Source organism: Parasteatoda tepidariorum, chromosome 5 (genome assembly GCF_043381705.1).
Source record: "Parasteatoda tepidariorum isolate YZ-2023 chromosome 5, CAS_Ptep_4.0, whole genome shotgun sequence".
In the NCBI taxonomy this organism is placed as follows: domain Eukaryota; kingdom Metazoa; phylum Arthropoda; class Arachnida; order Araneae; family Theridiidae; genus Parasteatoda; species Parasteatoda tepidariorum.
Window position 1 is genome coordinate 30,766,217 of NC_092208.1, and position 13,624 is coordinate 30,779,840.

The 13,624-nt window shown below is 27.3% G+C and overlaps 1 protein-coding gene across 1 annotated transcript in view; it reads left to right on the top strand.

Moving 5' to 3' along the window:
• Window positions 1-13,624, top strand: part of LOC107449348 (glucose dehydrogenase [FAD, quinone]) — a 121,381-nt gene that overhangs the window by 70,211 nt on the left and 37,546 nt on the right. The window contains exon 2 of the mRNA XM_016064849.4: window positions 12,302-12,504. Within this exon, the coding sequence (XP_015920335.1) occupies window positions 12,302-12,504 (203 nt within the window). The remainder of the gene's footprint in view (window positions 1-12,301; window positions 12,505-13,624) is intronic.

The following is a 13,624-nucleotide window of genomic DNA, read 5'->3' on the forward strand; positions in this document are numbered from 1 at the left end:
TTTAATGTTATATTAATCTACTAGTTTTGTCCTATTTGATAATTTATTTAGGTTTTATTTTAAATATGTTCTTAGAAATATAGCAATGCGGTAGGAAGAATAAAAGTTTTTCAAGATCTTTAAAAAAAATTTGTAGAGATTTTAATTATAAATTAAAATTCTTAAAACGAGTAGATACGGTTAAAAAAATAACATCCCTTCATCTCTTGTACAAAATAAAGAGTTTGTAAGTTTTTTTAGCTGTTTCAATAAGCAAAAAATGTAGTATTAGTGTTATGCATTTTGAAACCATTTATGTTCTCGCTTATTCTCATTATGTGAACACTTAGCAAACATAAAACTTTTGTAATTTTTTAATTTACCAAATAATTCCGAAAATACTTTTTAAAATTAAGATAAGCAGTAATAGGCAATATTTTGCAAATTTAATGTTAAGAATGTTTCTTTAAAACTTATTAAAAATAAATTTTGATCATTTTTAAAGCAAATAAATTTATTTTGCAATGATTAAGTCTGTCCATGAATATCTACTTATTACCTTTATTCTAGCGGTTCTAATGGTTTTTTAAAAAAGGAACATAGTTTTGATTTTTGGATGAAATAAAAACGTTTCTAAATTCATGGTATGTTCTCAAAGTTTCAAAAATTAACAATTATACATTCTTTCAATTAAGCTTTTGCAAATATTTTTACAGCGTTTGTTATTAATATTTTCTGTGCTAGCCATTTTCTGCTAGCCATTTTCTGCTAGACATTTCATAATTATGTCTCAATATTTATATCAATAAATACACGGTAAAAAATTCCTTATCAAAATATGGTAAAAATCCAGCACTCAGTGTACCGGTACTCTTGATCGTAAAATTCATTTTTACCGGAATATGCTACGGGACAAAAAATCTGATATACCGTAATTTTTGCAGTAATAATTGACCCAAAATCACTGAATCAGTCTCATTCAATAAAGTAAAAATTATGATGGAATACTTTATGGTAACATGGACTTTACACTAAAATGGATTTTACGGTAAAAGGAGTTTTAGGAATGGTCCCAAAGAACCGGTAAATTGTATCTCAATTTGATCCGGAATTTTTTACAGTGTAATTCAATAATTATGTCTCAATATTTAATTCTAATTTCAGTTAAGTTTTTGCAATTGCCAAGTATACAGAAACGTTTCGTTTAAGTTACACTTTTGCAAATGCTTTTGCTGAATTGTCACTAATATTTTCTGTGCTAGCCATTTTAAGCGTCTATTTGAGTTTCATAATTATGTCAATATTTATGCTAATGATTAGTTCAATAATTATGTATCAGTATTTCATTCTCATTCCAGATAAGTAATAGACACGAATCACGCTTTTGAAATAATTTATTCTGTGTTTGTTCCGAACGGTTTATGTACCATTATATTAAGCTTCAATTTCAATCATTCAGTCTTAATCATTTCAGTATTAAGGATAGGAGAATGTTATTATATTGTATGGGAATAAATTCATTCTAAAAAATTCCGGATGAAAGCAAAATTACTGAATCACTAAAAGTAAAAAGCACAGGTAAAATGTACCGGTACTCAGGGTACCAGTAGTTTTTACTGCAAAATCTGTTTTTATTTTAAAATTTTAAGGGAGAAAAAAGTTTGATGTACCGGTAATTTTTACTGGAATATTTACTACAAATACACTGAACAACTGTAATTATATAAATGTATTGAATTTATCTAAAGTTTTCAGAAATAGCCAACACTGTAAGAAATTCGTGTCAAATTATGGTAAAAGAGTATTGGCATTCAGGGATCCGTTATCCGTTATGAAGTTTTACAGCATAAAAATCTCTATAAACCGTGATTTTTACCGTAATATTTATTTAATTACAGTTTTTCAGTGGTATTACAGTAAATATTACTGTAAAGTTTACGGTACATGATATTTTATGTTCCATGAAACTTTACAGTAAAAAGTACTGGCATTGTGAGCGACGGTACATTTTACAGAACTTTTAGCCGTAAATTTTACAGTAATATTTACTGTAGAATCACTGTAATTAAAAAAATATTACTGAAAAAAATTACAGTATAAAATTTTATGTTGAAAATGGATTTTACGGATGATGCACCCAGAGTGCCAGTACTTTCTACTGTAATTAGATCCAATTTCTTGCATTTTACTAGTAAACTGTTTGAAAAATATTTTCCATTATTTATCTGCTTTATTATTTATTTCGATTAAACGTAGTTCTCATCATGTTCGTTTTAAACAATAAATTATTAATGTTACGAAATAGCTGTCATTGTTAAGTTTCTAAAACATTAAAATTAACCAAAATATTAGTTTATATTTTATAATTATAAAACTAAAACTTATAAAAAAGTTTTAAACCTGGTTTAAATATCAAAGTTATATAACTTTAAATAAAAAATACATAGTTACAATACATACAAGAATAAAAAATACATAGTTTAGTTCCCGTAAATTAGTTGTAAATTAATATAGTACTTGTCAACTGTTTATAAATGGTCATAAACGATAGCAGCAATTTAGCAAAAAAAAATTTCAGTTCAAAACTTTGCGTGTAAAGGCAATCAATTTTCGTTAATAATCAGAAAAAAGATACAAAAACACAATATTGTAAGAAAATAAAATAAAAATAAAAAGCAACGTTTGGAACTTAAAACATTTCCAAAATTTACATTGCATTATTATTCAGCAAATAAGCAATTTCACTACTATAAGCAAGCATAATACTATTATAAATACTTTTTGTATACATGTAAAGGAAATACTAAGTATTTGCTTCATATTTATCGAAATAATAAAATACAGAGTTTTGTTTTATTTGAAAATACAAAGTATTTTTACAGAGTCAATTGTTAAAATTTCAAGTACTATTAGATATAAATGCCAAATATTAAGTCAAAAACAATTTTAATATCCGAAAAATTTACATAAAATACTATAATTAGAACAGAAAATTTTTTAAAAAATGCTAGAATTCTTTAAAAAAAATAGACTATTTTCTTTTCTAAAGTTTGAAGCATTTACAAAGAAGAATAAGTTTCAAACAATAAAAAGTAATAAAAAAGGTGACCTTCCTCAAAAATAAATGAACCCTTTGTTTTGAGTCTTATTCTAAATTACCGTTAAATTTAATAATTCTAGAATCATGGTATTTTTCCAAATGGCAATCAAATTAAAGAAAGATGCCTTGCATATAAATTATGTAAAGAAATGGGACGAACGCGGCTCATTCACAAGAAATGAGGTTAGTAAACAAATGTGGGAAGAAATCTTCCCCGCAATAAAATCACAATGGAATTTTCGAATTATCGAATTTTACCGTCATTCACTTCGTTATAGCGCTCATTCTTTATTAGAATTTTGGGATTAACGGATAATTGGTGTTGGAAATACTCCTACATAATGTGAAATATAGGAACCTTATTTAAGATAATGCATATTTTGGTATAGAATAAAACTTTTATTGTTCCTTTGGAAATGCGGTAAAATGAGTAAATGTATTTAACCCTAAATTTTATTATTTTTATTTGAAGCATTAAAAGAAAATTCAAACAGCGTTTCCATAAGAAGGTGATGGCTCAGGGGATAGAGCATTCGCGTACCTATGAGGTCAACCGGATTCGATTCTCAGTGATGACTCGTCGATACGAGTTCCGCATCCGGCTAGCACCACCAACAGTGCTGACGTAAAATATCCTCAATGGTAGACGGATTCAATGGAGTCTCCTTGCCGTTAGGCAAACCGTGGAAGGTTTTTGTGGTTTTCCTCACCATCTAACGCAAATGCGGGTTAGTTGCGCCAAATTTCTGCCATTGCATGATCCAGGAGTTCCCTTGTCTTCTAGACTGGGTTCATAATTACAAGGCTACGGAGTTTAAAATTAGTAGCCGTGAACCCAAAATTGGGTTGGCTGTTCAACGACGGTTATGAAATAAAATATAGACAATATTAAATACTATGTTAACCGTAATTTTGGTTAATATAGCATTTAAACTATTTATTCGATAATTTTTCTCTTCATGTGATAATGGTCGACCAGAAAATCTAGTTTTCAAAATTATAGTTCTTATTGCCACACATTTAGTAATACAAAATTGAAAACTAAAAGCTATTAAATAAATGGTTTTTATGCTATTGTCAAAGGTATAATTATAAAATTAACAAACTTTACCTCGTTTATCAAATTTTATCACACGTTACAAGAGTAAATTTTTATGTTAATTTTACCAAAATCAATACCTAAAGTCTGCTGTGAAAATTACCGCGTTTTTTTGGTGTTCCCATAGAACCAGAAATAATGTACATTTTACCATATTTGAGTAGTTTTGGCCATATTTTCTTTCTCGGGGCATTTATATAGTTTCTGTAAATTTAATTTCTTCACAAGCTTGCATAAGCATTTAGTTAAAAAATACAATTAAAAAATTTAAAGTATTAGCTCAAAACTTGCATGTTGGTTTACATGATAACAGATTTCTTTTTAATTTAGAATTATGCACAAGGGTGTTTATTTTTGCTCAATTTATGGACTAAAAGCTGGAATTAGTCGTATGGTTTCTAATTTGACTTTATGTCAAAATAGAATTGTTTGTTTATGTCATAGATCGTTTTATTCTTTTTCAGCTTTCAGACGAACGACATGTTTTCAGATTGTCAAAAGGATGTTTGATTTATTTATTTATTTTTTGTCTTTGAAGCAGGTTTTTATTGTATTGTTCCAATTTGGGCTATAAGTTATATTAGGAACCTTTTATTTAATTTATTAGTTATAAGTGCAAAAGTTATTGTATTGATGCAAAATTGCAAGATAACTAACAAATTATTTCTCTTTGTGTCGAAAGGTTAATTTTACAGAGGTGTAAATTAGTTTAAGTTACCAGCAAGTTAGTTTTAACTTAGTTTTTCTTATTTTCACTTAAAGTGTAAAAAAAACAATAAACAACTCATTTAGGAGAATACCAAAACAACTTATTTATACTTCGTGAAAATAAATGTGTAGAATTTAAAAATAAATTATACTAAGGAAACACAGACTTTACATGAAACTGCAATTTATGTTGCTTTGATACAATTAATAATAGAAATATAAATTCTTAGTTTTGTAGGTTTATAGGTAGAAACACTCGCCAAAAAATTAAGGTAAATTTGAAGAAAAAAATTTACTTTTCAATTAGTTACATGAAGAAAAAAGACCTATAAAAAGATTTATTATCTGAATTGATTTAATGATATTTTGGTAAAATCAATAAAAAAATTAATAAACATTCTGTTTTTACCGTAATTTTATCTGGAATTTTTGCTGTTTGACGTCGATGGTTTGTCCACAAGGAAAATAATATGGTCAGAACTGCTAGAACATGATAAAATGTACTCTACTTTTGGCAGTATGAAAACACCAAATAGATAGGCAGCTTTTAACAAAGCACTTTGGCAATGATTCATGCAAAGATAATAATAAACATTTGGTTTTATAATAAGTGATAAAATTTGGTAATTTTATTATGATATCCTGGAATACGGCATAAAAGTAATTTATTCAGGTAAAATTTACTTTTCAGTTTTGTATTTTTTACTAAATGTCTGGTAATAAGAATTATAATTTAAAAAACCAGCATTTCCGTTAAACCGTTACCTTATGAATGAAAGAATTACAAAATGAATGGTTTAAATACAGTGTATTTTAGATTTATTAATCCGGAATTATAGTTTTTGTTACCAAAAATATCTTTACCATAAAGTATGGTAATTTTACCAAAATTTTTTCTCCTTGTGCTGACACACCTTATTCGTAATGAGGAGGACCTTTATTAAAATAAAATTTAAAAATAACAGACCGATAAAGTGTTTTTTAAGTAGCTTTAGTTAAATCTATAAAAAAGTTCTAGATTATTTTGTTATATATTTAATTCTCCGTTTGTTTATTTATTTTTAAAAGTATATGGGTGGAGTACTCAATAAAAATTAAAATAAATATGTCATGGAATTTTGCCTTTTTACATTGATGCGTAATAAAAAGAATATTTATTGTCTAAGTTGACTTAACGATATTTTAATCCAATGAAGAAAACACTTATGCGTTCTTGTTTTAACACGCTTATGGGTGGAGCAGCTCGCCAAAATAAATGTAAAGCAAATATGTCAGGAAATGCTAACTTTTTGACGGACAGCTAAATACTCATCCATCAGGCGGTTACAAATCGACCTAGAATCATAAAAGCTGTTCGTTCTGTCTGTTCAAATTATATAAAAGAGAATCATCTGGCTACTTTCAAGGAAACGAGAAGGAGAAAAAAATAATAATCAACTTGTAGTTTCTGTTCCACAGTCACTCAAAATGAAGGGTTAAAGATTCTCCTTTTTTATACCGTTAGGGATGATTAGATTTTCAAAAAGATGAAGAAAAAAATGCCCAATAATTAGCCCATTAGCCTAGATTGTTTTGTGCTAGGAGGGTTGTAATATTATTTTTATCTTTTCTTTTGGCTACGCGAGTTTCTTATCAATTGTGAACGTAAAATGACCAGCTGCCAGATGGTCTTAAAATCAAATTCTTTGAATGCGGTGCCATTTTTTAGATTGAAATATTATTTTTAGCGACAGTTCGGAAGGTAATTTTGATCTATTTGAAAGATTATTTTTTTGATGAAGTTATGTAAACAGTTATATTATTTATTTCCGACAATTTCATGTCTTATCTTAATTTGAAAGAGGAAAAAAAGTGTGTCAGGTTTGGAAAAAAAAAGGATTTTGAATGTGAGATAAATTAAATTATTTCAACGACGAGCATATTTCAAATCCTAAAAATGTGTCATTGTTATGTGGGAAAAAAGGAATTTCAAGACGATGATAAATGAATTAATTTTTGCAATATTAAATGATTAAAATATGTATTAGTTAAGCAAAAGAAAGGAAAATTTTAAATGCGTAGTAAAATGCATTACTTAAGTGAAGAATATATATATTATAAATCAATGAATATATGTAAGTAAAGTAAAAAAAGGAGCTTTAAAACCAAGATAATTTGAATTATTCTAGAGACGAACATATTTTTGTTCATTAAATCAGTATTACTATTTATCACGTTAAAAATTCTTATTATTTAATTTTAAAAAATGTTAACTAATTAAAACATATTAGAATTAACGTTATAAGAGTAAAATATATTTAATCGATATTGTATTAAACGTAATGAATTGATGTTAAATTTAATTTAATTCCATTATTAGAGAATTACGATAAGTCTTAGTTTCAAACAGGAATTGACTCATCTCGCTCACTCATTTACACAATAGCGAAAAAGTCTTTAATAAAGAAAGTAAAATGTCCAAAAATATTACACTTGTATATTTTGAATGTTAAAGCATTCTTTTGCAACATATTTTATTAAAAAAATATTATTTTCTAATTTATTATAGTTTAAATTTTTATTGTTTTTGAAATAATTACAATTTTGTTTCACATTTACAATATTTTTTTTAAAAAATTCAAGAAATAAATTCATTTAATGTGGATTACTTATTAAGAATGTTTAATAACAACAGAATAAAAGTAAAGAGATTTATCTAGACTGTTAAAAATATTGTTCATAATTAAATAGAAAAATGCTAAATTTATGACAAAGTATTTTTTCATTTAAACTTTTGAGCTGGATTTCACCCTTTTTTCTGTTTATTTCTTTATTTATATTTTACAAAATCCTTTTTTACGTTTTTTTAGCATTTCAAACATCCAAGTTTTCTATATTTAATATTTTGATGTCTAACTTTCTTCTTTCTTTCAATAGTTTTTAAATTAAATAGCTAAAAAAATATTTTTAAGCTTTAACAAAAATTTTTTACTTCTTTTTATAATCGTTACTTTACTGAATTTTTAAATTTTATTTTATATATATATATATATAAATAAAAAATGAATTTTACAATATTGAAACTATAACATGGGTATAGGTATGTATATTACAACAAGAGTATTTTACGATTTTTAATACTATTTACCTTAAATAATACTGACGAAAAAAACAAATACAACACTTGAGAAAGTTATTCTTGTACCATTAAAATTCTTTTTGAAAAAAAACATGAACTTTAAAAATATAAATTTAAAAATATTATTTTTGGTAAATAATTTAAAATGTCATAATACAAAATTTAGGTGAAAACTGTTCAATAATTCTCGATACATAAATTATCGCCAATACATCTTTTATTAATTTTCGCTAAAACCAATCCAATTCGCTAAAAATATGGAAATGTCTTACATAAAAATACGTTAAGAAAATTGTAAAAAAATAAACATAATGTTCAAAATATTTACAATTTTTATTAAATTTATTTATAAAAAATAACTTAGGTGACTGATTAAGCAACTGAAATAGGCATTTGCACGAAAGTACACGGAGAAAAAAAAAATCTGGTAAAATTACTACACTATATGGTAATAAAATTTCTAGTTAAAAAAAAGTAATAAAATTTTCTAAAAAGAATCATAATTTTGTTAAACAAAATATACAGTATTTAAACCATGAATTATGTAATTTTTATATTCAAATTGAAGCAGTTTTCCAGAAATTCTGGTTTTCAACATTATAGCTTTTATTATCATATATTTAGTTAAAAATTAGAAAAATAAAAACTGAAAAGCTAATTTGACTTCATAAATGGTTTTAATGCCATGCTCTAAGGTATCATGATAAAATTCCCAAACTTTAACACATTTACAAAATTTTGTCACTTATTATAAAACTGTTTTTTATTGTTTTATAAAAACAAGTTACCAAAGCGCTTCGGTAAAAATTACCGAGTTTTTTTGGTGCTTCCATAGAGCCCGATGAATTTCAATTTTTACCCTAACCTGGTAGTTTTGACCATACTTTTGTCTCAGTGTACTTTTGATGCACTCCTTTATCGGTTAAAATTACTTCTTACTGCATGAAGTTCTGTTTAAAGTTAATCAAGCAAGCTTTATTCAAACTTTTCAAGTATAGTGTGGGAAGGAAAATAATAATTTTTCATCTAATGATCGTTTTTTTCCTATACTACTATAAAACATATTTATTTATGATTTTTAATTGCGACCTTAATTTGCTAATTAATTCGTGTAAGCAATATTTTAATTTACGAAAGCAGATTCAATGGCTCATACTCTTTTAATAATCGTTCTTAATGGTGAATTTAAATTTGCTCAAAAACGTACTTGCATTGAATTAACTTTAAAAAAAAAGTTTTTTTTAAAAAAAAGTTTAATTTTTAAGCCTAAAAAAACAGCTAGTTGCAATCCGAAAAATATGTTCTCATTAGTTATGACGGTAGAACAACCGAAATTTGGAGATCCTTAATATTTATTTCACATGTCGCATATTATTTCATAACTTTTAAAGGAAATAAACATTTGTGCACACAATTATTAAATCCCGTTATTCAAAAATAAATATGCGTAAAAAATGATTTATAATAATTTGTTACCATTTTTATTACTTTATTTAATAACTGTCGAAAATGTTTTAAATTGCTAGGTATACAAGATTTTATTGCTATTTAGTCTGCATAATTTTGAATGATAAATTCCAACTTTCAAACTACTATTTCTTTGCAATAGCAAAAAATGCAAAAAGGGAAATATTAAAGAGCTCAAATTCTGTCCGCTGTTCTGCCTAAGCAATTAAGATAACATATTCCAGATTAAGACTACCTCCAATAATTTGAGAGTCAAAAACCCAATTCTGTCGTAAAAAAGTAGATTTTTACGAGATTTTAAAATTGGATTTAGTTATTAGATCTTAAAATTAGATTTAGTTTATTCAGAGAAAGAACATTTAGTATCGAAATTAAAAAATCCTCTGCACTAATTAATAAGCATATTTAAGGTTAAGCCTTTGAACCATTAAGAGTGTGAAAGAATTCGTATCAAAACCCGATCATTGGATCAAAAGTTATCAAGGTATACACTCTTTTTGCACACTGTATATAGGATATTTTATGTGAAATAAAACTTTCACACTTATCGTTTTTTTTATTACCATACTAAGCTTTAAGAATGACATATAAGAATAGAATATGTCTAATAATAATAATGGAAAACTAAGTAGGTTACGACGATAAATATCAGCAAACGTGATTTAGCATGCATGTACGAAGAACCTATCCTCTCTTATGAGCTTCTCACTTATCTTACTAAGCATAATCTAGTGTTCTTCCGTCCGTGAAATCAGAAGAACTGTTACCATACTTCCGTTGAAGTAAAATATAGCGAAATAGGGCATTTATATCTTTTTTTATGCACTATATGACGTAGCACTAAAATTATCACAACTATTATGAGCGTTATGTCATGAATTATTTAAACGTGTAGATTTTTTGTTTGTTTTTTGTTTAAGGCATTCGAAATGGCCGTTTTTAGACGCGAAGCAGTAACAGTTATTTTACAACTGACAATTTTACAGTTAAAATTATGTTTTAGAGAGACATAGAAATTGGCATGTAAAGATAAATTATGATATTTTTTTTTATTTTTTTTTATTTTTTAACAGTTTTATACATTTCAGTAAAATTAATTTTTCTAGAAGCAAAATTTGCTCTTAAATTCAATAAAGTTTCGAAGAGCAATTACGTAGCCATATTTTTTGTGTGTGAGTTTTTTAAATATTTTCTATTTTTTTTTAAAAACAAAAAAATTAATTAGGATAATATTTATAAATTTTCATAGAACTATTTTATATTGTTTTATCCTTATTTAATACATCTATTTTTAAAAATTTGTTGTTTCGACTAATTCTTAATGTTACGTGCTCACTGTCCGTATCAAATTACAGTGTAAAGTACCGTAAAATCCATTTTTACCGAAAATATTGTATCGTAATTTTGCTATAATATTTGTTTAATTACAGTGATTTTACGATAATTATTGTTATAAAAGTTAAGATCAGATTCTTTTATTCCGTAACATATTTAAGTAAAAGCGGATTTTATGGTAAAAGTACCGGCACCCTCCCTGAATGCCAGTACTTTTTACAGTAATTTTATTAAAAAATTTTTACAGTACATCATGATTTGTAATAATTTTTATACTATTTGTATATTTTTACTCGTAACTCGGAATTTATGTAAAATAAAATTTTTTATTTTATTTTGTGCATTTGGATGTTTCTGCAGTAATTTTGATATTAATGATAAAAGAACTTTGTATTACTCGATTGAGAGAGATAATACTTTCTGTAGATTCGAGACTATAATTTATTCACTTTGCTTGAAAATTGTTTTCGGTGTCTTAAAAATTATTAGCGTATTTCAGACAAACTTAATTGGCAAACTTTAACATTTTACCGATAGCATTTAAGCAGTATAATTCGAATTTGCATATTGTTATTGTTATTTTATTTTTTTTTCTTCTAATTTTCTGTTGCATTAATTCTTGGTAATACTAGAGAGTTTTCTAAACAATGAAATTTTTAAAAAAATTATACTCATTGTTAATATAGGGCTTACACATGCCCTACATTAACAAAATATTTGATCGAAATATTATTCTATATGTGACACTACTATATGGACCCAAAAATTGGGTGCCTGTTCAACGTTGGTTATTAAATAATATATGTGTCTTCACTTCCGGTGAACATGACGCCCCACGGTGACTGAGTGGTAGAGCTTCGCGTTCTCGTGCCACAGGTCCTTGGTTCGATTCTTAAGCCGGGGATGGTTGACTCAACCTTTCATCCCTTCAGTGAGTTGATAAAATGAGTTCCAAACATGTTTGAGAACTAAACGCTCAGTGTTCCGCGTTCGGCTGCCCATCCAACTGAAACCTGCTCTTACACCCCTGAGTCCAAGCTCAAGAAAACTGAGATGGGCACAGTTGGCCTTGGCTCACAATGAGCTGTCACGCCACTGAGTCGAGTAACTAGTAGTAGTACGTGTCTTAACATACAAGTAGGTTTATTATATTTGATCTGTTTGGAATGTTATAAATATAGTATTCCTTAATGGGTTTAACCAGTGCTACTAATTTATGAAAGCGTTTGAAGCTGCTTGACATGGACTAGATCTAGGGAGCATATGAAGTTTTTTTTCCATCCTCTTTTACAAGAAGCAAACACTCTGCTTCAGATGGTCAGAAAACGCTGCAAACTCATATTGTTACGCAACTTTTAAAATTTAAACATTCTAATTCCATGAAGGATATGGACGAAACTTTCATTCTAAAATCCGTTTTTTCTCACAAACAGACTCGAAAACTGTTTTGCTTACTTCATTTTCCTTCTTACAACGTATCACCTTTCTCTTTCAGTTGGCGCAGGATCAGCTGGGGCCGTAATGGCCAACCGACTGTCCGAAGATCCCAATGTCAAGGTCCTGGTCATCGAGGCTGGTGGCAAGGAGAATTTGGTGACAGATATTCCACTGGCAGCCGCTATGCTTCAGCAAACACCCGTTGACTGGGCCTACCAGACCGAACCACAAGAGGCGGCGTGTTTTGGTCTCATCAACAGGGTGAGTAGTTTTTTCTTTGTCGTATCTCACGCAAGCCAAGCGGAAAATGTGTATCACCGAGTTTTGTTTGTATGGATTCCTTGAGTGGAGTATTATTGTGTAATGGATTTTGATGCTCTGTTTTAATTGAAAGCTCACAGAAACGATATCGAAAGGAGATAAACAGGCAATTGAGGTTACTCTGTCAGTAGGCTTTTATTATCTTTTAATCGCTGGAAGGCTATTTAATAACATAAGATTTAAAAAGAATATGGGAATCGAACTCATTTGAAAGTGAATTTAGGTGATTATGATCTTCGCTTTAAAGGCTAATGTAGAAATGTACTTTTTTTTTTAAAGATTCGATAATGAGGACTTTTCAAAATCTTTTTTTTATAAGCTTGTTAAGACTTTGAATGCAATTAGATAAAAGCTTCTATCGATTTCTTTATTGTCCTTAATTCGAGTATTGTTTGGAAAAGAGAAAGCAGATGCTACGAGAAACTGTAGTCTCGACTCCAACTACCGGCGAAACCAAAACTTCCAAATCCGAGACCATAATTGGTTTTTACAGTTACATATATTTTTTTAATTTTTTTTAAACAAAAATGTCTGTTAGTTCTCTCTGTGTCTAGACATTTTTCTACTTTTCCTTACGAGAAAATCACATAATTTTTTTTTCACCTTTTCCCTCCTGTTTGTCTCTGGAGTTCGTTTCATTTTTCACTTATTATTGATTCATTTGTTCATTAGTTTCATTTATATAGTTAAATTTGTTCTACTCAACACGCTACTCAATTTTAAATTAAGCGTTTTCTTAAATTTTGTGATTCATTTTACTTATTTTCTTTCATTTATTTATTTTGATTAATTTTTCATGTATTTATTTTATATAATTTTTATTTCATATATTTACTTCATTTAATTTTCAATTATTTATTTATTTTGCGCAAGGAGATTATGAACATTCAAACAGGATTTGTACTCGTATGTTATAACTATATATTTTGAAACAAGTTTACGTATTTGTTTGTCAAAATTATTTTAAAATTTTAGACATTAAGCACACGTAAAAAAATACGTCGTCTCTTTTACCTTTTTTAGCCAAGGTTCTGCAAGACGCATAAACCTACTTACAGAT